Below are 25751 nucleotides of genomic sequence, written 5' to 3' on the forward strand. Positions count from 1 at the left end.
TCATAGTCTATCACCTCAGCTGTGCTTGTTTCTACTATTCTGCTGTATTAACTGTCTTAACATATGAGTCATATTCACATTACTATAGATATTATTATAGTTGCTGCATCTCTGGAAGTGTGTCTGTCTTTGTCTCTCTCTGTCCATCTGTCCGTCTTTTCTCTCTCTCTCTCCTTTTCTTCCTCTCTCCGGTGCAGACAGATGTGCGTCCTCCACAGAGCTGGGTCTGTCTGACGTTCCTGTCTGTTATAGTGAAGGTTTTCAACGTCACCGTACTCTACGGGGGAATTGTTGTGTCTCTGTAAATCATAAATAAGTCACAGAGTGTGGTCTTTACCTACTCTGTAAAGTGTCCTGAGATAACTTTGGTTATGATTTGCCACTATAAATGAAATTGAATTGCAATAAATTTAAATAATTGAAAAGAACTAGCTGCCTTTTTCTTTCTCCAGTTTCCAAAACAAAGCCAGATTAAGATCTTGACGACAAAAGGTGTGAACCCCGCCGCTTCTGTCCACAGGGGGCGCCACAATCAACAGATTCCACATAGCAGCTTTAAGACACACCTGTGAAACATCCCATCTACTCTACAAACGATGGGAAAACTTTAATAAAACATAAAACACATCTCCAGTGCGTAGTTATTGTTTCCTGTTTTTGTGTACACATGTATATATACACACACACACACACTCACACTTGTGTATCCCTGCCTGTTGTGACATGTTGATCTGAAACATTTCCATGAGCCTGGTCTGATTTGGTTCCAGGGCCGGCGCTCCCACGGTGAGGGATTAAAGATGCAGGTTCCCACCTCCAGACGCCCACTGAGCTCTGAATAATGAAACGGTTTGTGTACTTCTGCTCCACGGTCACATCGAGAGGCTCTCGCAGATGCCAGAGGTGATTTATTTGGTCGTATTTCAACGGTTTTGATTAAATGGTTCTTAGTTGGAGATATATCACTCAGAGTCGTACTGAGCCTGACAAACAGCAGTGTTTTGTCTGGAGTGATTTATTTATTGCTGAACCACCTGCAGTCGCTGCACGGTCATTTGTTTCTCTGTGTGTCCTCAGGATGATGGATATTAGGGACCAAAGTACACAAACGCAGCTCAGGAAACACCTTTCTGCTCCAGGTTTGCCTCATTACTGATAAACAATTACATAACAGCTAAAAATATGACTAATGACCACAATGTGACAAAACATAAGAGAAAACAACAGAAATAATATGAAGACAGGAATGTAAAATGTCTCTGCAAACCAGCAAAAAAGATGCAAAATGACTAAAAATAAATGCAAAACCACCCAAAAAAGATGCAAAATGACTAAAAATAGATGCAAAACAACCACAAAAGATGCAAAAAGGCTAAAAATAGATGCAAAACAACCACACATAGATGCAAAACCATCAAAAAAGGTGCAAAATGATTAAAAATAATTGCAAAACCACCACAATGATACAAAATTACTAAAAATAGATGCAAAATCAGCACAAAAAGATGCAAAATGATTAAAAATAGATGCAAAACCAGCACAAAAAGATACAAAATTACTAAAAATAGATGCAAAATCAGCACAAAAAGATGCAAAATGATTAAAAATAGATGCAAAACGACTAAAAATCGATGCAAAATCAGCACAAAAAGATGCAAAATGATTAAAAATAGATGCAAAACGACTAAAAATCGATGCAAAACCACCAAAAATGATGCAAAACGATTACAAATAAATGCAAAACCAGCACAAAATGACAAGAAATTGATACAAAACCAGCACAAAAAGATATAAAATGACCTACACCACAAAATAATGGACATACAATGACCACAGTGGGAAACAAAATCACAACAAAATGACTGAAAGTAGACCCTTTTGGGCGTCTTGCTCCCATGTAGACAGAGTAGAGTAGACAGACTTACACGTCTGTGCCCACAGGCCGCATGTTTGACGCCCCTGATTTGGATCACCGCTGCGTCCCAACATTGACGAACCCGACTGGTTCTTGCAAGTAGATGTTAGTGTTAACGAATGTAAAGCAATCATTTTCTCCCTCTGAATAAACAATGTTGAAGATGAATGAATGAATGAATGAAAACATGCCAGTCAGAATGAAATCCATAATTAATGTTGTAGTAAAATATAAAACTGATGAAATTCATACTGGATGGGTGAAACATGGGATAGAGAGGCTCTATTTAAGCAGATAAAAACATTCAGAGCCTCTGGCGCTGCAATTAAAAACCACAAGACACACAGTTTGACACTTCAGGGCCTTGAGTTCTGATCACCTCAGACTCTAAAGTCCATTTTAAAGGGTTTGTTGACTTTTTCCCGGAGGTTTGAGCCGTGGGTCGAGGCCGCGGCTCCTTCAGGGTCAAGAAAAACCAAACAGACGAAGGGTTTAGGAATGGAAAATGACTTTTTATTTCTTCCAAAAACAAAAAAAAAGAGAGAGAGAAACAGATCCCTATAATAAACAAATATACTGCTGTAAAATAAAAGCCTGTGATTTTTTTTGTTGTTTTGTTTTGTAACATTTGTTTTTGCCTTTCCATGCTTGATACAATCCATATATTTCTGCTTTAAATAAATAGAAATAAAAAAATGTACAAAGAGATGCGGGGGAGGAGACAGAGACGAGAGAGAGAGAGAGAGAGAGACAGAGAGAGAGAGAGACAGAGAGAGAGAGAGAGAGAGAGAGAGAGAGAGAGAGAGAGAGACGGGTTAAAAAGATGTACTCTGCTCGAAACAAAAGAAACATTTGGCATCGTTGAGAATTCATGGCTGATCCTGATGTACAGGGAGGTCTGCAGCCCTGGAGATCTGCACCGTCCGTCCGTTAGTTTGAGCCCGCCCCCCCGCCCCCCCCACTGAGGCGTAATCACACCTATATACTGCTGTAAGAACGCGAACCTCTTCCACGTTTCAGAAAAAGAACGAGAGTAAATGGAAAAATAACGCGGTTTCAGATTATGAGAGTATGTGTTTAAGCTCCGTGTGTGTGTGTGTGAGAGAGTGTGTGTGTGTGCGTGTGTGTGTGTGCATTTCGTTATATACAGAATAATGAGGCAGCAATCCGAGGGTTCTCCATACCAAAAAACACAGATGTAGAAAAAACAGAACGTGCACGAGAGATCTTGGACTCGACACACCGACGAGCTCGCCGACAGAAACGAGGGAATTTAGCCGTCTTTGTTTCGTTTTTGGGGTGTTTTTTTTATTTTTTAGACACTTTAAACTTCTCTTTCCCGCCCCCCGACACTTGAGAATCCAAAACAGGGACAAATCTGTGCTGCGAGTAACAAATGTGACATCTTTGGGAGAGGAAGTTTGGCGCTCCTTGTTGGGTTGTTTTTGCTACAGCGGCTCGTTTTGTCGACGGTACAAACGGATCCGCTCCCTGTCGCGGACGGAAAAACGGTCGCCTGACAACGACGGTTTTAAAAACGGGGAGGGGGACGACGACAAAGGGGGACAGGATTTATCTTCGTCATCACCGTCACTGTCTTGTCATGCTTGTTTTAGGGAGAGAGAAAAGAGACAACGAACATCGACAACGATACGACCATGCACTCGCCGACCCCAGAGAGAGAGAGAGAGAGAGAGAGAGAGAGAGGGAGAGAGAGAGATGGCTCGACCAGAGAGAAGGTCTGCCCTCTGAACGCTTCACAACACTCGGCCGTAGCAGAGAGCAGACGGTTTTAATATGACATCAACGTTTATCCGCGTATCCCTCTCCACCGTGGATTCATGCTACAACGGCGCAGAGAGGCGGTAGCAGCTTTTTGAAAAGTTGAGGGAAACTTAAGCCGCGAGGTTCGCCCGGTCTGATCCCGATCGGACCAGCCGACTCCGAAAAAACACAATAACTGCGGTCGTCCTGGGAAACTCTCAGCTGTGAGAAGTGGGAAAGCGTCTGAATTTGAAGGAAGGGAGTTGCGGAAAAAGAAAGAGCCCGCATGCTCGGCTGAAACCCCTCAACAAACCTAAATCACCTACATGATGAAAGCTTCGATAAGTACTGGCAGTTGCGTCGACGCGAAGGAGACGACCCAGCGGCGGTTTACGCGGTAGTCTCGCCATGTTCTCCGCTCTGTCCCACGACATTTGATGACGACTTTGGGAAGAAAAGCACTTGAGACACGCTGACAATCTCATCGCAACGGGAGGGACTGGATTCCATGCGGAGAAAACTTAAAGACCCATCGAGAACATCAAAGTGGATTTAGTTTGGAGGGAAAAACTGTTTGGAGTTTGGTAAAGTGGCGAAAGCAGAAGTAAACACCCTGCCACGGACTTCACCGTCCTTCACACTGAAGCATTTCGTATTCTGAAGAGGTCATTACAAACACATCAGGGATTTATGGGCTCTGCATTTAAGGCCTGATAGGATCCACGATGACCTGAAGTCTGGACCGGTGCCACGTTGCGGACGTTGACGTTAGCGTCTCTTTCTGAAGCGCCAATTCATCACCGTCACATTAAGCGACGCAAAGACAGCTGTCCCACGAAGTAAAGTAGGAGCCGTAATTGGAACTAGCTTTCGGTGCCAAAGTGGACACATCCATTAAGAAATGAGTCTAATGAGAGTCCAAGTTGGAAGCCAAAAAAAAGGGTACCCTGTTGGGAGTCCACAGTTTAGGACACAGGGAGTTCACACGTTGATTCAGTTTGAGGCTAACGGGGAGTTCGTTTTTTACAAGCTACAGGTTTTCCTTACTATCAGGGGTCGAATCTTTTACCTGGCCAAGTGATGCGTGGCTTCCCTTGCTACTCGCCACATTTTTCCTATTTAGTAAACTTTAGGAGATGAGCAGACGAACTTTTAAAGCTGCTGCTGAAATCTATTAGCGTTCAGCTAAAGCCCACCTTTCCAAAACCTGGCTGGACTACGGACCGTACTTGACTTGTTTTATGTCTTTCCTATGCATCGTTATGAATCCCTGTGCTTTTCTTGGCAAGGCACGCATTGCATTGCAGAGCATAGCATAGCATAGCATAGCATAGCATAGCGTAGCATAGGCCTGGAGTCCGTGCTTGCACATTCAGGTCCTTACCCCTGACCCCAACCACTCAAGGTCAATGGCTAACCTCAACCATCTGCCTAACCACAGACAAAGTACAGGGATTGATAAGAACAGCTACCCTAAAAGCCAACAAAGTATTTCATTCCTCACAAAAAGACCTGGATATCCAAGCATCCGATTGGCCGTTTGTAGGCCGCTGACATCGTAACGAGAGGCGGAGATGGCTGAGGGATAAAAAAAGAAAGACGAGGACCTCTTTATCTAACCCGACACTGGAGCGACGCGAACAGCGAGAAGAGAGAGCTCAAAGCTAGAGAAGAAGCGGAACCACAAAGCCCGAGAAAGCCTCCGAAGGGGTTTCGTCTACGGCTTAAAGACGGAGACACCAAGAGAGATAATAGAGCTATAGTTACTAGACACTGGCGGAGGCGAGGGCAAGGTGGGAAACCTACTGCTGGAGGGCGTCTTTAAGGAGGATACTATGAAGAGAGGCTACGCTAACACAAGACTGCGACAAGAAGCGTCTAAGAGCAATATCTATCCAACAGCGACAGCACAGCGATGGGCGGGAGCAGACGATCTAGACAGACACTGGTTATTATTACTTTTTTTTTTGTTTTTGTTTACATATCTACACAAACCAAACGGTGACGAAGCAGGCTAAAAAAGCATTCTAGAGATAGACCAACTAGACAGAGTCGAGAGACTGAAGCGAGAGTTAGAGATTTCATGTGGACTATCACCGGGATGTGGACGCAGGACCGGGACGGGGTCGGGACTACAAAAAAGTTTCAAGGTCATTGTTAGTTCGGCAGAGAAACGTATTTTCCGTCATCTGCCAAAGTGGCTGGTTAACTAGACAAAGGTGTTTTCGTAAAACCTCAAACGATTTCTACAAACTTCAAATCTCTTTCTCAACTTGTTTTTGTTCGCGCCAGGAGAACCGGCGACAGCTCGACGTACGGCAGGATAGTCACTTCAGTGCAAAATTTTTGCATGTGCATTTTGCGACAAAATTTCGATTTTTACAAAAACAAAAACAGGAAAGAAAAAAAAAGCACATTTCGTGTCAAACTCGCTGGCTCAAAATTTGGCTCGAAATTTGACACAACGTGACCCTCAGAAATAGCCCTCAATGGAAAACATACACGTACAAATGCGTAACCACACACATGAACACGCGCTAAAGATGCATTATGCACAAATACGCCAACAGTCAAACTCATGGTGACGGATGCTTCGGCTGAGGACTGGCCCTGAACCCCTTACTCAAATTTTATCCCTAAAATTTCCCGGGGCCGCACGTCAGCGAGGGTGACGCCGAAAGCTCAGCGTCGTTTTGGCTCTCGGAGGCGCACTTAAAAGTCGCTTGCTTTGATTCAGTGCAATTTAACATGAATTCAACGTAACTCAGTAATCATTCACTCAGTGCTGCTGTCGTCAATCACTGGCACATCATGTGGATCTGCCAGAAGGGTGTACCTAAACAAAAAGCTCTTATTTCTATAGAAACCTTTGATGGTGGGCTGATGAGGACAAGAAGTACAGATACACACAGGTCAGCCGGGTGCTAACAGGCAGCTAATGATGCTAACAATGCTAATCACCACACCGCAGTTGCTTAGGCATGAGAAAAACTACTAATTTATTCTATTTACCGTCTACAGAGAGTAGGCAGCCACAAGTAAAAGTGTCATATTGGGTCTGGATTAATGCCTGGTCACACCAGCACATTAAACGGTGACGTTTTTACCGTTGACCAAATTCAAGCAACGCGACATTTTAGGGGACGGAGAGAGATTTTAGCTGTGATGCACCGTTGAGTTTGATTTAACCTCCTCTGTTGGAGGCAGGAATAGCATGCTTATTGGAAAAAAAGTATTTTAAATAAACTGTCTGAACTAATTGTCCCGTTATCAAATCCGCTAGCAAACTTGCTAACTAACAGTTTGAACACTAGCTAGCTGAGAGAGATTTGTTTTCACTCATTTTTATCAAATTAAATTACGTAAAATCCAGAGAGTTAAATACCAGGGGAAAAAGCTCAGAGAGTAACTGTGGCAGACTAGCGCTAGCATGTTGCCGGCTTGCTAGCGCAATAGCAGTTAGCACCTTGGCTACAAAATAATTAACTACCGGGGAAAGACAGTGCGAAGAAAGTAGTAAGAAGCTCAGAGAGAAAATGTGGGGGACTAGCGCTAGCATGTTAGGCTTGCTTGTGTGTTAGCAGTTAGCTCACCAGCTACTGCGGCCCTGCTCGTAGTCACTACACCACCACCACACATTTTTTGAGGATGCACAGACGAATTTCACTGTAGCTCTCTCCGGTGTTTAGTTTTTTTTTGGTTCACAGACGTTACACAACCATGTACCGTGCTAGCATGTCATCACCTGTAATCCCTGCCTCTCTGTGTGTATCTGTAGCTTTTGGGAGAGGAAAAAAAAACAAAACAATGCAGTATGAGTAACAAAGACTTAAGCTTAAAAACCCATAACAACAACCGCTCAACTACTATCAACAAATGGTTCGACAAATCGCTGTACAAGCCCCGATTAACATTCAGGAGAGGCTGCAGAAGAAAAAACAGACTGAAAAATACAAACATATCCCCGGACAGAGCGGGGAAATGACGGGAAACACACTCGGAGAGGATCCGCCTCTAAATCCCTCGCTGATTGGACAGTTGTTGACGGCGAACGAAGGGGGTGGAGAGGAGGTCTGTTGTAGAAGGTATTGTCTGAAACAACTGACACACACACACAGGCACACGCACACACACACGCAGACGTCCCCTTCTGAGTGCTGCTCCAAGTTGCCGTTGCAGGCGGACGGTAACCCAGAGGGGACAAAATAGCACCAGTATGAAATAAAGCTAATTCTGCAGCAGAGGCGACCCCCTCTTCTCACCGCCATCGCCATCTTTCCCTCTCATCCTTATTTCCTCTCCTGAAGCATCACTCCATCGATAGGTTTTTAGACTTTGACAATAACAGAAAGAAGCTATACACACACACACACTCACACACACACTCACACACACACACACACACACACAAGAAGTTGTTTCAGACAACAACTAGCCAGGATGACACCTTCGTCACCACATCCCTCCGTCCTCTGTTCCGCTCATCTTCTCCTCTTTCCCGACTTGCTTTTTGGTGTCGGTTGGTTATCTCGTCGTCTGTCCGTCTGTCTCTTAGTCGTTTTAGCTTGATCAAATCGTTCCTCCGTCCATCTGATCGTTCCTCGTGTGTGTGTGTTTTCTTCTGCTGTGTGTTTGTTTGTTTCTCGCTTTTGGCACTCTGCTTCCCTCCCCCCCGACTGGATTACATAAACTGCATCTGAATAGACAGAAAGAGAGTGTTAACAGAGAAATTGTTGGTTTCGATCAGTTACATAAGGTACGGAAACGCCTTACGGTACACCAACAAAACACACAAAAGCAGGTCAGTGATACAGCTTTACTCTATAAAGCAATAAATATCATTTCAATTACCTATCCATCTACAACTGTACTACTGAAACAGGCTCAGAGGTTCGCCCTGCAAGAGCCAATTGGGCTTTAAGGGCAGAATAAGTCAGATTTCTTCTGTGTGTGCAGTTACAGGAGGGCTTTAAATCAAATTCTTTGCATTTGATTGGCCCGCTAAAAAGTGGGCGGGGCTTAGAGTTGAGCGCCGTACTCTGAGACGTTTAAAGAGGGCTCTGACGGTTCCCACACAGCAGAGCAGAGCAGAAGACTGCCGGCCTGATATTCAAACACACGTCTCTTCATCTCTCTCCATAATACTCTGTGTGTCGCCTGGTGGTGGTACTGGCTAACAAACGGCCGCGGTGAGCTAGTCGCCCGGAGTCTCATTTGATTTAATGGATTTTAATAAACGCCCCCTAAGTTTAGGATGAGTCGAACACTTGAAACTGAAGAGAGGAGACGGGGATTTAAATGTAAAATGCTCTAATGCGGTTGTTTTTTTTTAACACAGGGACACAGGATTAAAACTGAGGAACTATATTTCTCACTTCACTGGGAAATGTTGCACTTATTCTTTATAAAATAGACAATTTAAATTGAATGTTTAACAGTGTTGCTGGGGAAACAGCGATGACAGTTTTTGGACTCTTGGACGAGAATGGCATGCATGCGTTTTGCACCTGACATGCAAGTGGTGATGATGGGTCACAAGTACACGATGGTTTGTTTTCATGCTTCAAAAGCCCAAAAATGTTGGGAAACACTGGGTCATACATATAAGGAAGTGAATTCAATCCTTTGACCTGCTGATCTGCATCATAATCAACACGGCAGACCTGTTGCTACTCAACGCAATAACTCACATTGTAATAAAACGTTCCAATAAAAGAGACAAAATCTGTCAATTTCACTTCCACGCATGCACAAAATGTTGATACATACATACGCAAGCAGATGGAGAAGCATGCCACACCGATAGCTTTTTATTAGATTGGATTATTAAATACCTTTTCAGTTGTTTTGTGTATATGAATGCACAAGTACAGGATAGCTGACCTGGGCTCCGGGCATGGGTGCGAAGGGGTTGGTGGGTCTGAGAACAGGCTGGTTGTACATCATTGGCTGAGGAGCCATCACTGGTACCCCGCCCATCTGACCCATCTGGGGAGGGACCTGGCGGGGGAGAGAAGGAGGAGTAAGAAAGGTGGGAACAGGTCGGTAAAGAGAGAAGACACATCAGTGTAATCTGCATCAGAGCCAAAGTCGGGACTTGATGAGTTGAACATTAATGGAGGAATTTTGATAATCATCTAATTATCATCAGACAATCTTTCACTGGTTCTAGCTTTCTGAAATGTGAGGATGTGTTTGTGTAAACCGCTTCCAAATCCAAATTAAAGCACTTTTAAAACTCTTCAATGTGCATTTTTAAGAATTTAAAGTGCCGTCGTGTACAGCGTGGTAAATAACATACTGTTTATCTACAGTACATACAGTAAATACAATATGCTGATTATTGCACGTCTTCATCTAAACAAATCAAATGCTATTGAAGGGAAATGCGTCAACTGTTTATCAGTCGACTTTGCATCCTTAAGAGCTTAAATCTCAAGCAGTTTATTCAAAGTCCAAGCGCTGTTTAAAACCTTGAAAACACCTCATTAAAACTGAAAGGTTTTCAGGGATATCCCATGGGTTGTTTGGTCTGGGAAATGTCAGAAAATGGTGGAAACACGACGTCCTCAAATGTCTTGTTTTGTCCACAACTCAAAGATATTCAGTTTACTGTGATAGGAGGGAAGAAGCCGAAGAAAGATTCACATTCAAGAAGCTGGAATCAGAGATTTTTGACATTATTTTTCTTTAAAAAATGATTATCAAAATAGTTGCCGGTTAATTTAGAAGTTGACAACTAACAGTTTCATCTTCCCAGCACCAGTAAGAACTCTGCGTATATTTATGTATTTATTATTTTACCATTTCTGAGACAAAACAAGACATTTAAAGATGTTGCTTCTAATCTGAGAACTTGACCCGTGTTCTCTGGCATTTCACAGATCAGATGATTCATAAATGTACATGAGCGATGTAAATGTAACAGCATGTGTTTATGTGTTTATATGCATCTGCGCACACACTCACCATTCCATACACAGGCACTTGCGGTGTGGTCATGGGAAAAGCCATGGGAGCTGGAGCCTGGAAGAGAAGAAGTAAATAGAGGAGTCAACTCAAAGCAGGCGGGGGAAGAAAAACACACATTTTACAGCTGCATATGTGGATGTGTTCGCCGTGGCAGAAAATCAACTGAACGAACACTTTAAAATCTCCTCCGTCTCCATTCGACATGTCTGATACGATAAATAAAATACGTACGGCGTAACGTATGTGCGAGGAGAATACATTAAATGCAGATAAAGTGTGCACATTAGGAGCGCAACAAGACGGCATGCAGTAGAGGTACTTAGTGGCATCCCCCGAGGAGCAATCGTAACCACAGCTTTAAAAAAAAAAAAGTGTGTGTGGCTCAATAGGACATTGTTTAGCCCAGCCCCTCTTTTACATCACAAATCAACTCCACTACGGCTGAATGGGCCTCAAACTCAACGTGACGGGCAATTTGTAGCCGTCATTTTACAGCCCGCGTACATCCTCGTCACACAAAAGCCGCCACTCTCCGCTTGACGCGTTGGTAATTCACGGGAGTATCGCAGCGTGGTGTCAGTGAATTCACCGGGGGGAAAATCGGTAGGAGTGAACGTGCGGTGCAGGGTGCTTCTTGCACATATTATAACAATATTAACAGATGTTGGATGAGATTTTGTATCGCCTGCAGGAGGTTTTGCGTATCACAGAGGCAGGAACACCTTCTCTGAAATAAAACAAATAAGCCTATGAATGTTCTCATTCGTCCAGGTCATCGTTATCCTCAAAGCAATTTCAGTCAAAAACAACTGGACTGGTTGTTTGTCTAGGAAGACGTTTCACCTCTCATCCAAGAGGCTTCATCAGTTCATGTACGCATCTGACCAGGCTGGGACTGGTCCAACTAACTGGTGTGGAGATCCAGGTATTTAACCTCTCACAAGGCCGATGATGTCACTGAAACCCTTTGTGCTCCAAGTGCCCACGCCCGTCGTTAGAGTGACAGTCGGTGGTGGGCAGTTGGTTTCGACGTCGTTAGTGCTCTATTGAGTCTGAACGACAGTCGTTGGGGTCACCGGGCCATGTGTGAACAGTTGTCCTTTGAGGTTAGATTGTTGAATCTCCTGGGAAGGGACGAAAGGGCGGCATTGTAAATTGGAGATAAGTGGTGTCTCAGACCCCCTCCTCTGTTTAGCGATGGTTTCTCCACTTTTACATAGATGGCTTCTTTTACTCCTCTTTCAAACCATCTGTCCTCTCTGTCCAAGATTTGGACATTGCTGTCATCAAAGGAGTGGGCTTTCTCCTTGAGATGTAAGTGGACAGCCGAGTCCAGGCCTGAGGAGTTAGCTCTCCTGTGTTGGGCCATGCGTTTATGCAGTGGTTGTTTTGTTTCTCCAATGTAAAGATCTTTGCATTCCTCGTTGCATTGGACAGCATAAACCAGGTTGCTTTTGTGGTGGTGTGGTGTTCTGTCCTTCGGATGTACTAGTCTCTGTCTGAGTGTGTTACCGGGTTTGAAATACACAGGGATGCAGTGTTTGTTGAAGATCCTCCTGAGTTTCTCTGATACCCCAGCCACATATGGGATGACTATGTTGTTTCTCCTGTTATCTTTTTCTTTCTCAACCACTTTGGTTTTCTTTCTGGAGGCAGCTGCCGTTTTAACAAAGGTCCAGCTGGGGTAGCCACAAGTTGTGAGGGCGCCTCTCAGGTGCTTGCGTTCTTCCCCTTGAGCCTGTGAGCTAGTGGGTACGTTATCAGCTCTGTGCTGCAGTGTTCTGATAACGCCAAGCTTGTGTTCCAAAGGGTGGTGAGAGTCGAAAAGTAGATATTGATCCGTGTGAGTGGGTTTTCTGTATACCCCTATGTGGAGGCTCCTGTCATTCTCCATATGGACGTCACAGTCCAAGAAGGGCAAGCTGTTGTCTTTAACTTCCTCTCTGGTGAACTTGATGTTTCTGTCCACTGAGTTGATATGTTCAGTAAAAGTTTGCACCTCTTTGGATTTGATCTTAACCCATGTGTCGTCCACATATCTGAACCAATGGCTTGGGGTTACTCCTTTAAAGGAGTTCAACGCCTTGCCCTCTACCTCCTCCATGTACAGATTTGCCACAATCGGGGACACTGGTGAACCCATGGCACAGCCGTGTTTCTGTCTGTAAAAAATGCCATTAAACTGGAAATATGTGGTATTCAGGCACAAATCCAGAAGTTGGCAAATGTGGTCTGGTTTGAGATTTGTTCGGTTTTGTAAGGAAATGTCCTGTGTGAGCCGCTCTCTTACCGTGGCCAAGGCCTCCATGGTTGGAATACAGGTGAACAAGGAAGTCACATCGTAAGACACCATGGTTTCATCTGGATCCATTTTTAGGTCTCGGACTTTGTTCACAAAGTCCATGGAGTTTTGGATGTGGCGTGGGGTGTTTCCCACCAGTGGTGCCAGAATATTGGCAACATGCTTGGCAATGTTATAAGTGACCGAGTTTATGCTGCTGACAATGGGCCTGAGCGGGGCCCCTTCTTTATGGATTTTTGGGGTCCATATAAGCAGGGGGTTGAGTCCTGGGGGTAAAGCCTGTAATACTGTGGTTTGCTAATGACTCCTTCTTTTTGTAGTTGCTGTAGACATTCTATCACCTTCTTTTTGTAACCGCTGGTAGGGTCTCGTTTCAGAGTTTCATAAGTGTTAGAGTCACTGAGTAATGCAGAGATCTTTGCCTGATAATCAGTTGTATTGAGAACAACTGTGCATCTACCCTTGTCTGCTGGAAGGATAGTGATGCTGTGGTCTTTGCTCAGTGCCGTTACTGCTTTTCTCTCCTCAATGGTGAGGTTGGATGGGGGGACCTTAGCCTGGGACAACGCTGCTGACACTTTCAACCTTAGCTGTTCAGCCTCAGTTCCATTAAGGTTGTTTTTCTTTATAGCTGATTCCGTAGCCGTAATCAACTCCACAACGGGTACCTCTTTTGGTGTCATGGCAAAGTTCGAGCCCTTGGCTAAGACCTCCTTCTCTGGGTGGGAAAGATCTCTGTCCGACAAATTCTTAACCCATCGGTTTTGTGTTTCTTCCTTTGCTGGAAAGTCATTTTTTTGCCTCCAAGTGAGTATTTCTGTGTTTTTGCCAGTGTCCCGGGATTGCAAATTGTGAAATTTCTTGGTTTGTCTCTCTTTGCTCTTGTTGTGCTGAGATAGTTGGGCTTTCTGGGTGAAATCCACAACTCTTTCCATGATAGAGACAGGTAGGATTGATGTGAGTTTCTGGAGTGAGAGGTCCGCTTTCTCTTTAAGCCCTTCAATGGTGAAATTGACCTGCCTTATTCGCTCACCGAGGAGTTGGTTTTGAGCCTTTTCTATGATTTTCTCCACTCTATGCCCTCTCATAGTGGAATTCAAACATAGGCTAGTTGGTGTAAGCCTTTGTTGTTTGCATCTCAGACTGAACCGTAGGTGGTTTCTGTAATCTGCAATTTTCCGAGCCAACCTTTCATGTTCCCGCACCGTTTTCAGGGTTTCCGACCCAAATTCTTGTGCAATAAGCCTATGAATGTTCTCATTCGTCATCATCGGCCTTGTGAGAGGTTAAATACCTGGATCTCCACACCAGTTAGTTGGACCAGTCCCAGCCTGGTCAGATGCGTACATGAACTGATGAAGCCTCTTGGATGAGAGGTGAAACGTCTTCCTAGACAAACAACCAGTCCAGTTGTTTTTGACTGAAATTGCTTTGAGGAAAACAAATAAGGATTTGCATTTCTCTGGGGGATTTCGGGAACACCTGCGAGTGCTTCAGGATAACTAACACCAGCCTGATTTCTTCCTTCTCTCTTTCCAGAACACATATCACTGTGCGGTATTTGCCGCAGGGAGAAGTCCGCTCTGCTGCAGGTCGCCCCGCTCGCCCTGGAAGTTGCCCACCATTAAAAAAATAGCTTGCGGAAACACTGTGCTGCCTTCGCGAACCTAATCCATCATCGTAAATGAGGGGCATTTTTCTTTACATGACTTCATGACGCCTCAATCATCGCGGAGGTATTAAAAGCACTTCCTCTCTGCCACATTTGAATGTCTACGTCGCACCATACAGTAGTTCCACTTCAGCAGTCTCATGTGAAATGATGGATCACTGTAATCAAGGCAAAAAGGGTGTTTATCCCTTTTATGTGGAAAAACAAAACTACACTTCCATTATGCTGTAATTGCCTCTTGATCAATGCTTTTAACAAATAGCTCGTTCAATCTATGAAGAGTCTTAAAGATTGTTGCGCAGTTGTACAAAACTATTCGTGCAAAGCGCCAACCTCGCATGTTTAAACTCGCACCTTTAAACACTGTTCAGCTTCAACAGCGCTGTGAAAAAAGGGAGGTGAAGCAGCGGTGCTCTGCTGAGAGATCTGAAGCAAAGCGTTTCTGCTCGGACATCGGGTGGACCGGCGAGCTGATCCCGGGAGGTAATCAATGTGATTGATCAGGCATCCGCTTTTTAATTCCTGCCTCCGGGGGAGCAGGCCGTGAAAATTGATCATAACCATCGATCAATCCGCCCTCTAGCAGCGGAGGTGGCCCGCAGCCAGACAGGTGAGGGGTAAAAAAAAAAAAAGAATCCAATTCGAGCCAAAAAGACTCGGATTTGAGACGTCAGATACGGTTATCGCTCACTTAGTAATACACCAGAGGGCTTCGGTATTAACTGACTTTCATCTGCACCTGAACCGCGCTTCAGTTAGCGAACCATCTGTCTCCGAGTTCCACCGGTGCGTCTATCGTGTGCCGAAAAATGACAGGGGACATCAGTTTATTTTATTTTGTAGGAGAGGGGGAAAAAAAAGATGCTGTCTATGCACCACTACACCTCCTCTATCAGTATTTGCGTCCATCTGTCTTTCAGCCCGGCTGTTGGCCCTGAACGCATCACGCTTTATATTCAAGTATCTGCCTTTTACTATTCTCAACCTCTCTCCTGCTGTTTCTACCCCTCTGTCTGTCTCTGGTGTGTCTCCCTCCCTCCCTCCCTGTGTATTCGTTTTTCATCTAAATCTTCTCTACATTTTTAATCCCCACTTCGAGAGACACTCGGGTGAACTCCTGCTACTCCCTTCGCCGTCTACGCCGTCTCTGCAAAGTCACACTTCTGACCTTACATGACGTTACATGGAAGGGGCTTTGCAGGATTTCTGGCTGGCATTTCAAGTATCAAGCGAAGCAACTTTGCCCTTCAGGCGACGATCTCAAGAGTTTTACTTATCATGCACGGCACCCTACTTTTTCCACTGCTCTGGTTCCTGTGATGTCTTACATTCCTGCCAAATGTCACTACGGCTGATTTATCACCCCGCGGCTCACGGAGGTTATATTTGCTGTTTTTGAGACGTGCGGAATCACAGGGACGAGATAGTTTCTTACTTACGGGACAATAACGAGCAGCTTTAGTTGTCGTCAGTGCTGATGCTTAATATTTGTGTGCTCGTCTCGCGGAAATGGACGCTGAAGGAAGAATTCGGTTTTTATCTTGCATCATATAGGAGGGAAATGCATTTGAGTTTGTTTTGCTGAGAGAACGTGTTTTCATTTTCGCTTTATTTTGCTCCCGAATTAATCCCCATAGATCAGTCCGGCACAAACGTTGAGTCTCCTTCTTCCTCCTAAATCCTATAAATGTGTACTTGGATCATAGGTTTGACACGTAGCTTGCGGAAACACTGTACTGCCTTCGCAAACCTAATCCATCATCGTCAATGAGAGGCATTTTTCTTAACATGACTTCATGACGCCTCAATCATCGTGTAAATGTGTACTTGGATCATAGGTTTGACACGTTCGTATGCATTTATGTCTTGTTAAGTAAACATTTGTCTCATAGACGTGTCCAATAAGAATCTTGCAAACCTTGCCTGAACCGTAGCGTTTGCAATATCTCGATAAAATGTAATAAAGTCTAAATAAAGTGAATCAATGGCCAAACACGGAGGCTGGATATTTAGCTGAACATCTGCTGGATTAAACGCAACTTGAAGCGTTTATTTTTTTCGACCATATGCCTGAAATCAGAGGTTGATGTCCAATAAAAAGGCTGAATAAGATTTTCAAGAGATAAACAAAAGCTAGACCTAGCCTGGGTATACCCGTGTTTCCTTGCACGCGATTTCATTTCACCATGCTCGGCAGCCCGGTTTCCATGGATCCAATTTTCGCCTCAGCGAGGGAAGCAATCACAGAATGGGGAGGGATGGCAAGACGATGACGATGTCTATGCGACATCCTCACGCTTGTAGTTTGTTTACTTATTTGGCGTTTTTCTCTCTCGATAAAACATGTCTGTAAAGCAGGGGTTGGCAGTTCTCATCCTGGAGGGTCGCTGCCCTGCATGTTTTAGGTTTCTCCCTACCCTAACACATCTGAGTCTAACAATGATCAAACTGTGTCAAGCTTCAGCTGCTTGATAACGTGCACATCATTATAATCAGGTGTAAATCAGGTGTGTTAGAGCAGAGAGAAAGCTAAAACATGCAGGGCAGTGGCCGTCCAGGACCGCAATTGCCCACCGCTATTGTAGAGTGTCATTATATAGCGCTACCTTCTTCACTGATGCCACCGTGTACACATGAATCTCTGACCCATCGTCTTCTTCCTAGTCAAATTTCTGTCGCACTACATATGTCATCTGGTATAAATGATACCATTGGCAATTAGCTACATACAGACGCATTTGATAGACATTCGTAGCGCCCAATAAACAGCTCTGGGCGATCGTAAACTACGCCTCAAATACGAGAACATTAATGGGTGGTTCCCGGGCGTTAGCCAGGTTAAGCTGGACTGATATTAAAAAGGAAAGCAGTGTGGGAGGAGTTCTGACTTCCTGGTATCAGACGGTTTGCGTAGTGCTTACATAACTAGCACAGATCGTTAGCCTTGAGCACAGAGGTGAGAGGGTTATTTGCTGAGAAGTGTATCCGAAAAGCACAGGGAGGAAGGAAAAGAGGAGACAGAGAGAGAAATGAAGAGAGAGACAGCGAAAGGGAGGTTGGAGGCACATCATAGGAGTCATTGAGAAGTCATCAAGACGTGTCTTACTAAACAGGGATAAGTACTTACATAACTAGTATAGAACATTCCATTCTGCATCAGGACGCAACAAGGAAAAAAAGGACAAAAGACAGAGAAGAGGACAGACGGAGAGAAAGATGTAGGTGGGAGGAGCGACGCAAGAGTAGAGGGGATGAGGAGATGATAAAAGGAATGATGATGAGGAGGCCAAGAAACAGTGAGTGTGGACGGACGCAAAGAAAGTGGGATAGTGAAAAAAGGGGAAGAACCACAACGTAGGGGAAAGATGGGAGAGCAATGTGAACAAGTCAAGGAAGTAATAATAAAAAAAGAAAGGGTACGAGGGGTCAAAATACGGACGGGTCGTCAAAAGGCAGCGCGGCGAATAACAGGACGAGCAGATGACAACGCAAAACAGGAGATGTGATTAAAAAAGAAAACGAGCGGAGAGAAGGGGAAGGAAGATGACGGTGCAGAAACAAAAGGAAGAAATGCATGAAGCGGGACAGGATGGAGAGATGGAGGAGGGGGGGGTGACAGCAGGGGTGAAGAGAGAAGGACCAACAGTAGAGAGAGAGAGAGAGAGAGAGAGAGAGAGAGAGAGAGAGAAAATATATGGAGGGGAGGGAGAAAGAGAGGAAGCGGAGGGTTAGTGACAGTTTGTCCTCGTCAGCCAGAAACTGCTGTCCAGAGATCAGGAGGACATCAGGAGCTGCCAAGATCAGCACACACACACACACGGACACACACACACACACAAACACACACATACACACACACACACAGAGAGCATGCACAGGCAGCTATACAAACCAGTACACTCACATACACCAATACTTCCAATATACAGGGTATTAAACACGAAACATCCGCATGCACACAGACAAGTCTTTGGTGTTTGGTCGGCGAAGTGTGACACTTTCTGAAGATACACAACTAATGAAAACAGCGGTTCACTGCAGCTACACAGGTTTCTCACTGTTAAATGAATAGTTTTGTGCTCACTGTAGAGTGTTAGATGACAAGATTGATACCACTCTCATGTTTTTTAGTCGTGTCTTGATGGTAAACGAAGAATTGTCTCGCGAGGTTATCCATCAACCTCGTAAGGTTAAAGTCCCCCTCCACTCAAAATAAGTTTTCCTTTGTGTTCATCCTGTTGGATGTTTAAGCTTCACGGTGCAGAATGGCTTCCGTGCAGAGTTTCAAACGAGAAAAATGCATCTACTGAAAGTGGAAAAGTTTCTCTGTGCTTGTTGAAAGTCTGATTTGAAGGGGCGGGGCCTACGAGCGGGATTTGTGACATCACAACTAGTTTATTTAAGTCGAACCTGGTTCAATATTCAACTTATACAAGTGTGATGTAGAAACGTAAAGCTGCCAGTGCACAAACACACACAGAGAAAAAAAGGAGACATTTTGTGTCAAACAGGAACCTTTTTTGAAATAAACAATATCTGCATTTCATACATTTTAAATTAGTTAGAACAAGCCAATGCTTTTAAGGGTTTTAATGTCGAAATTAAACCCATACCACACACATTACTGTGCCAAGCAGACTGTTTATATACGTTGTAATGAATGTCTGTTGTGGATTGAAGTTATCGCGAGTTCTAACAAATCTAGGGTTACCATCAAGACATGACCGTAGGCAGCTATCTGTTTTTTGACAGATCCAAGCTAGCTGTTTTAAATCCTTGAGCTTAGCTAGGATAACTGTCCGCAGCCAAGAACAGTAAGGCATACATATAACATCCTGTAAAATCACGAACTGTTGTTTTTGTACGGATAAAAACACAAACGTGCTAATAAGTTAGCTTTAGAGGTGCTGCTGGGTGGATTTTGTTCCCTTTGTGCAGAGCCGGGCTAGCTGTTTCCACCTGTTTCAAGTTTTTATGCTAAGCTAAGCTAAGTGGCTGCAGCTCTGTATTTAAATCGACAGGCATGAGAGTGCTATTGATCTGTTTATCCAACTTTCATCAAGACGGTGAACAAGCGTATTTCTTTCTTTAAAATAACTAATAAGAAGCCAGGAACTTAGTTTAACAGTTGAAGAGCCAGGATCTAGCACTTGAAACACATTTTGAAAGGTTTCCAGACACTTACAGACACATTAATGGCTCCTCGTTATGGGTAATTTTGGTCTATTATGATTTGGCTCTTATACTTCGTAGTTTTGGCTCTTATCTATGAAATGTTGGAAAGTCACACGAGCAACAAACATGAGCACTTAGACACAGGACCCTAAGACCCACAGATGATCTGAACCAGTTTATCTGAAGGAACAAAGCGAGTAAGAATACTTCAATGCAGAGGAAAACTGCAGGTCAGACAGTTTATTTTCTCTTTGATATGTTTAAAACCTGTCTGTTCGCCAAATTTAGGGCAAGTATAATAAAAAGTAAAAAACGTAAACAGTGCTTTTCATGGTCAAAACAATTGAAAAAACCAGAACGGTTAAAAATGTTTATCATTAGAAACAATAAGAGCAACAGCGCATAAAAAAACAACAGCTATGATAAAGCGAAAGGACATAAAAACATAATTAAAAGTGAAAACAATAAAACAAAAGAATGAAGCTAGACTATAAATGTGCGTTTTAAGAAGAGTCTTAAAAGAAGACACATGTTGACGTTGTCAGCAGTTTTTTTTTTATGTTATTACTGATAGGAATTAGATCTAATTTGTAATAAACTGGAATAATCCTTTAAGATATATATTTATATTCCATCATTTTAGGGAAAGTTCTCAGTCACTGCAGCACACAGCGTCTGACCCTGCGTGACTGCGTGTTCAGCGTGTGTTTGTGACTCCTTACCACGTGTTGTACAGGCATGGGCTGTGGGGCCATGGGCGCCGGGCCCCACTGTGTGGTCGACATGGTCTTATTCTGCCAGTTCTGGCCTCCCGTCAGCTTCTTCTCTCCGGGCTGGTTCCACTGCATCTCTGGCCTGCAGAGGGACGAGCAGCGCAACAAAACAAACACGGCATTAGACTTTCTTCCCACCTGCATTTTCACTCACTCACGCTTGAGGCCAATTCCAAAACAAAATCATGTCTTGTGACGTACAAATTCAGAAGGTTTGCTCTATTTACAGTTTTTTTTAAAGCCCAACAACACTGCAAGTACAGCAGAGACATGAATAGGAAAGAGACTGATGTACAAAGACATCCATGGATGGACAACTGAACGGGTCTACAGGGCACAGACCCAGGGGCCCATAAAAGTCACATAAACACACAAAATGATCAAAAGAGATGCTAAATGACCACAAGAATACACAAAACCACCAAGAAATGGCCGCAAACGATCACAAAGAAATGCTAAATGACTGAAAATAGATACAAAACGACCACATAGAGACAAAAAAGACCATGAAGAGATGCTAAATGACTGAAAATAGATACAAAACGACCACACAGAGACAAAATAAGACCATGAAGAGATGCTAAATTGCGACAAAAATATGTAAAATGACCAGAGAGAAACAAAGTAGCTTAAAAAAAACTTTAAATGTCTACAAATAGATCCAAAACCACCACAAAAAGATGCAAAATGACTAAAAACAGATGCAAAACTACCACAAAAAGATGCAATGTTACTAAAAATAGATGCAAAATCAACACAAAAAGATGCAAAGTTACTAAAAAAAGATGCAAAACCACCACAAAAAGATGCAAAGTTAGGAAAAATAGATGCAAAACCACCACAAAAACATGCAAAGTTACTAAAAATAGATGGAAAATCACCACTAAAAGATGCAAAGTTACTAAAAATAGATGGAAAATCACCACTAAAAGATGCAAAGTTACTAAAAATAGATGCAAAATCACCACTAAAAGACGCAAAATGTCTAAAAAATGATGGAAAACGATTCCAAAGACATACAAAACTACTAAAAATGAACATAAAATGACCACAAATAGAAACAAATAGAAACAAAACGACAAAATAGACTCTTTGAAATTGGGTGTCTTGTCCCTGTGTAGACGGAGACCTCTTACATGTCTGTGCCCAGGGGCCTATTGTCTCATCATGCGTCCATGCAGACATCAGTCTCTTGCCTTTAACTCTCTATAGAAGCACTTTGTAACACACCTAAGCAGGTAAGAGCAGCTGAATACCTCATAATAAATCTCATTTTGACTTTAAGTAGTAGAAAGTTGCATGTTGGCTCAAGCTGGCAACAGCCAGAGATAAGTTTACAGAGAGGTTTGTTATTTGTTTTGTCGGTTGATAAATCCTCCAGCCTCCAGAGACCACAAGCACAAACACTGAAAGACATCATCACAACTCAAGATACTTACTTCTTGGCCGGGGTCCCACCAAACTGCAGATCTGAAGGAGGGACAGAAACACAGAGAAGCTGAGTGATCACGGTTAAAAGAGAGTAGAGGAAAGAGAGGAAGGAAGGTGTTACCGTGCTAGATACGGCTTCTCTCTCTGATTTTACTTCCTATTTGTTCCCTTACATCATCTCGTTTTGAACATTCAGATGCATTTGATTAAAAGTTTACATGAAGGGAGGTTCATTTGTGTCTTTATACAACAGTGAACATCCTTGTGCTCGATCATTACGAGTGATTACATAACAACTGTGGTGTAAATGTGCAAATGCATGTATTCGAGGCCAAGCATCTCAAGTGTTCAATTACAGAAATGTTCAACCATTAAAAGTACTGCAACTGGCGGTGCGTTCGGCCACGTCGCGTGCACGTGTGTGTGTCGGCACTCACTGCCCACGAGGTTGGCCAGAGAGGAGTCGAGGTCGTTGGCTAGCAGCTTCCCTCCGTGATGGATGGCCATTTGAGGGGGAGGAAGAGGCGCGGTGTGCGTGGGCATCGTAGGCTTCAACAGGTCTCCTAGAGCATCGAAACCTAAAGGGAGAAATTAACTCACACGTGAAAATAGGCTGAATTTAAAACAACAGAACATTATATGATAAGGCTGTGACAACATCATGGAGACAGAGTAGGGGTTAGTACACCACACAGACGGGAAGAAACAGAGAAAAGCAAGCAAGAAAAAAAACTGATTATTCACTTAAACCGTTCCCCCAATACATGTTAAGGCTCAGAGTTGGTCCTAATTGTAGGACTCCTAACTTTTTAAGATAAGTGTAATTCACAAAGCATTTCAGTGATAAAAGTAGCTCCTAAATCTCATCTCATCTCATCTTCAGCCTCTTATCCGGGGTCGGGTCGCGGGGGCAGCAGCTCCGGCAGGGGACCCCAAACTTCCCTTTCCCGGGCCACATTAACCAGCTCTAACTGGGGGATCCTGAGGCGTTCCCAGGCCAGTGTGGAGATCTAATCTCCCCACCTGGTCCTGGGTCTTCCCCGAGGCCTCCTCCCAGCTGGACGTGCCTGGAACACCTCCCTAGGGAGGCGCCCAGGGTTCATCCTTACTAGATGATCCTGAACCACCTCAACTGGCTCCTGGCTCCTGGTACTTCACTCAATACTTTCCGACAATCCTCGCCCATGCTGTACGTGACTCCTACTGAAGACATCCATCTATAAAAAGGCTAAATCGCTGGACGTGCCTGGAACACCTCCCTAGGGAGGCGCCCAGGGTTCATCCTTACTAGATGATCCTGAACCACCTCAACTGGCTCCTTTCAACGCAAAGGAGCAGCGGCTCTACTCCGAGTTCCTCACGGATGCTGAACTTTTCCCCCTCTCTCTAAGGGAGACTCCAGCCCCCCTCCTGAGAAAACACATTTCGGCCGCTTGTACCCCAACCTCGTTCTTCCAGGCCTGACCCAGCTTTCATGACCACAGGTGAGGGTAGGAAGGAAGATAAGAACATAAGTCACTCGGAGTGAATGAGGAAGGAGCCAACACGGCTGCTGCAGTTGACATTTTGGAGAGATTAAATGATAGTGAGCTTTTAAGAAGGTATCGCCTTCATGGAGACGGAATTATAAACGTGGTAGAGTTGGTCAGGGACGCCGTCACATCACAGGCCGATAAAAAACACCGATATCACCGCAGATTAAAGTTGGTACAACTCTCCGCTGTTTGAGACGATCTTGGCGTCTCTCAGCTGTCGGTCAGGAGGATTTTGCTCCAGACGATAAATGTCCTCTCCAGACCCCACATGGTGCTGCAGTTCATTCACTTCCCCATTGAAGTGTTTCTGTCATAAACTCACTCTTAGGGACTCATTCCCTCTCAGCCAATCACTGTGGGCATAGAAGGGAGAAACATGATGTCATCCATAGCAACAAGGTCGACCCCGCCCTCTAGTCTTAGTTTAAGAGTCGCTCCCAGTCCTTAGTAACAGTTGGTCTCAGAGACTTTGGGAAGAGGTTTGAAGAAATGACTCTGAACTAAGAACTTTTAGTGCTCCTGAGGAGAACTCTCAGCGCTTATTAAACACCGTGAAAAGGGAGCTGGAGCCGATAAATACCCTTGACTACTGCGGAGTAATTTGTTCTGGGAGCGAATGCTGATTGTAACCTTTCCGCCAAAAGACAAAAGCCAGATGTTGTTGACGTTACTTCCTGACTTCCTCACCCCGAGTCTCTGGAACTGAATCCGAAGCCCATCCGTTCCTACTACAGATGTAAATATTTAAAGAACGGATTTCAAAGGGCATTTAATAACGAGTCTAACGAGAGATGACTCAACTCTCGGCCTCATTTTTAAAACTTTTCACTTACGATTCGAGCGTTTTAATGAGGGACGGTTTTGATCTGAGAATATTGCTGAGCTGTGCCTCCTTAATGGGAATTATCAAATCTCACTATAACAGCATGGCCCTGCTGTTAATTGAATTTGTCCTGCCCTATTTTTTCTTAGCATTTTACCTACATTGGTAGAGTTTCTTTTTTAAAGCAAATGTACTGAAGTCTTTTATTATCGTCATGCAGCAGCCTCATTCTATCAGCCTACAGTCCCTGACTCAGGAGCTTGCAGCACTTGTTCTAGATGATTGATTTATCTGTTCATAGCCGTCATGTACACTCTCCAAACAGTGATTAGTTTTGAACATGTATGCGTGTGTATGTGTGTGTGTGTGTGTGTGTGTTTGTGTATTAGAGAGAGTGGCCATGGCTGGTAGGTGCAAATGACAAAGTAATTTCCTGTGTTGGTGTGCGGAAGTGTGCGTGTAAGTGCCTGTTAACAACTCCCCATGTCAGCACTCATCCAGCTAATGGCTCGGTATTACCCCGCTGGTATAAACCTAGAGGTGTTACTGACTGTGTGTGTGTGTGTGTGTGTGTGTGTGTGTGTGTGTGTGTGTGTGTATGTGTTTGGTGGGAGACGAAGTGGGAAGGGGAAATTACAAGCGAACACGTGAGTGTAACTCTATAAGCTGTAGATTTTTTACATAATTAGCGTAGTGCACGTTCAAAGCGGGATGATTGCTTGGCTCGGCTCACAGCGTTCCCAAGAAACGCTCATCTGTTCGACTTCACACTCAACACTGCACGCCATTGGATCCCCAGCAATGCACCTGACAAGTGTGAAGTTGAATGGACAAAGATTTCTTGAGATATGCAGAGGACAGTCGTACATACATGCACACATAAACAGACGGAGATTAATTCCTTTATAGTTGTATGATGCTGTTACATTGCCACCTCTTGGCCAAACGGCACCGGCTTTCTTGTAGCTAATAAGACATCGTATCTATACATGTCCACCAAATGTGGTTGCAATTGCACAAAGCGTTCAGGAGATATGACATGCTTTGTTAAATAATGCCTGCACACAAGATATTAGCTTACTTTGAGGGCCAGCTGTGGCAAAACTGTATGGAACATCAAAAATCTCAAAATGTTACTTTTCCAGGTTTGCTGCAGAGCTGTTCTGCACCAAATTTGGTAGAAATAGCTTGAAATTTGTAGGAAGAGAAACAACTGATTTGGACACAATTTAAAATGGCGGGAAAAAATCGATCTAGAGGAAAAATGGGTGGCGTGGCTGATATGGATGGATTTGTACGGACCAACAAGAATCCAGGAAAAGAAGAATTTAGGCCATGAGACTTACAGTTCAAAAGTTACAGGCCAATAGGTTGGTTGTTATGGCGACA

At 44.0% G+C, this 25751-nt stretch overlaps 1 protein-coding gene across 4 annotated transcripts in view; it reads right to left on the reverse strand.

Moving 5' to 3' along the window:
* Positions 1 to 2406: 2406 nt before the first annotated feature.
* The window catches only part of LOC310964004 (phosphatidylinositol-binding clathrin assembly protein), a 99130-nt gene continuing 75785 nt past the window's right edge, over positions 2407 to 25751 (reverse strand). For 2 of the 4 annotated variants that reach the window (XM_083936965.1, XM_083936962.1), the window contains 6 exons: positions 22442 to 22582; positions 22013 to 22043; positions 20523 to 20670; positions 10649 to 10705; positions 9514 to 9679; positions 2407 to 8375 (listed from right to left, as the gene is read on the reverse strand). In XM_083936965.1, coding sequence (XP_083793091.1) covers positions 9518 to 9679; positions 10649 to 10705; positions 20523 to 20670; positions 22013 to 22043; positions 22442 to 22582 — 539 coding nt within the window. In that variant the 3' untranslated portion in view covers positions 2407 to 8375; positions 9514 to 9517. The remainder of the gene's footprint in view (positions 8376 to 9513; positions 9680 to 10648; positions 10706 to 20522; positions 20671 to 22012; positions 22044 to 22441; positions 22583 to 25751) is intronic. The other 2 variants (XM_083936963.1, XM_083936964.1) reach the window with 2 other exon arrangements.

The sequence above is a fragment of the Echiichthys vipera genome (genome assembly GCF_963691815.1).
Source record: "Echiichthys vipera genome assembly, chromosome: 22".
Classification (NCBI taxonomy): domain Eukaryota; kingdom Metazoa; phylum Chordata; class Actinopteri; order Perciformes; family Trachinidae; genus Echiichthys; species Echiichthys vipera.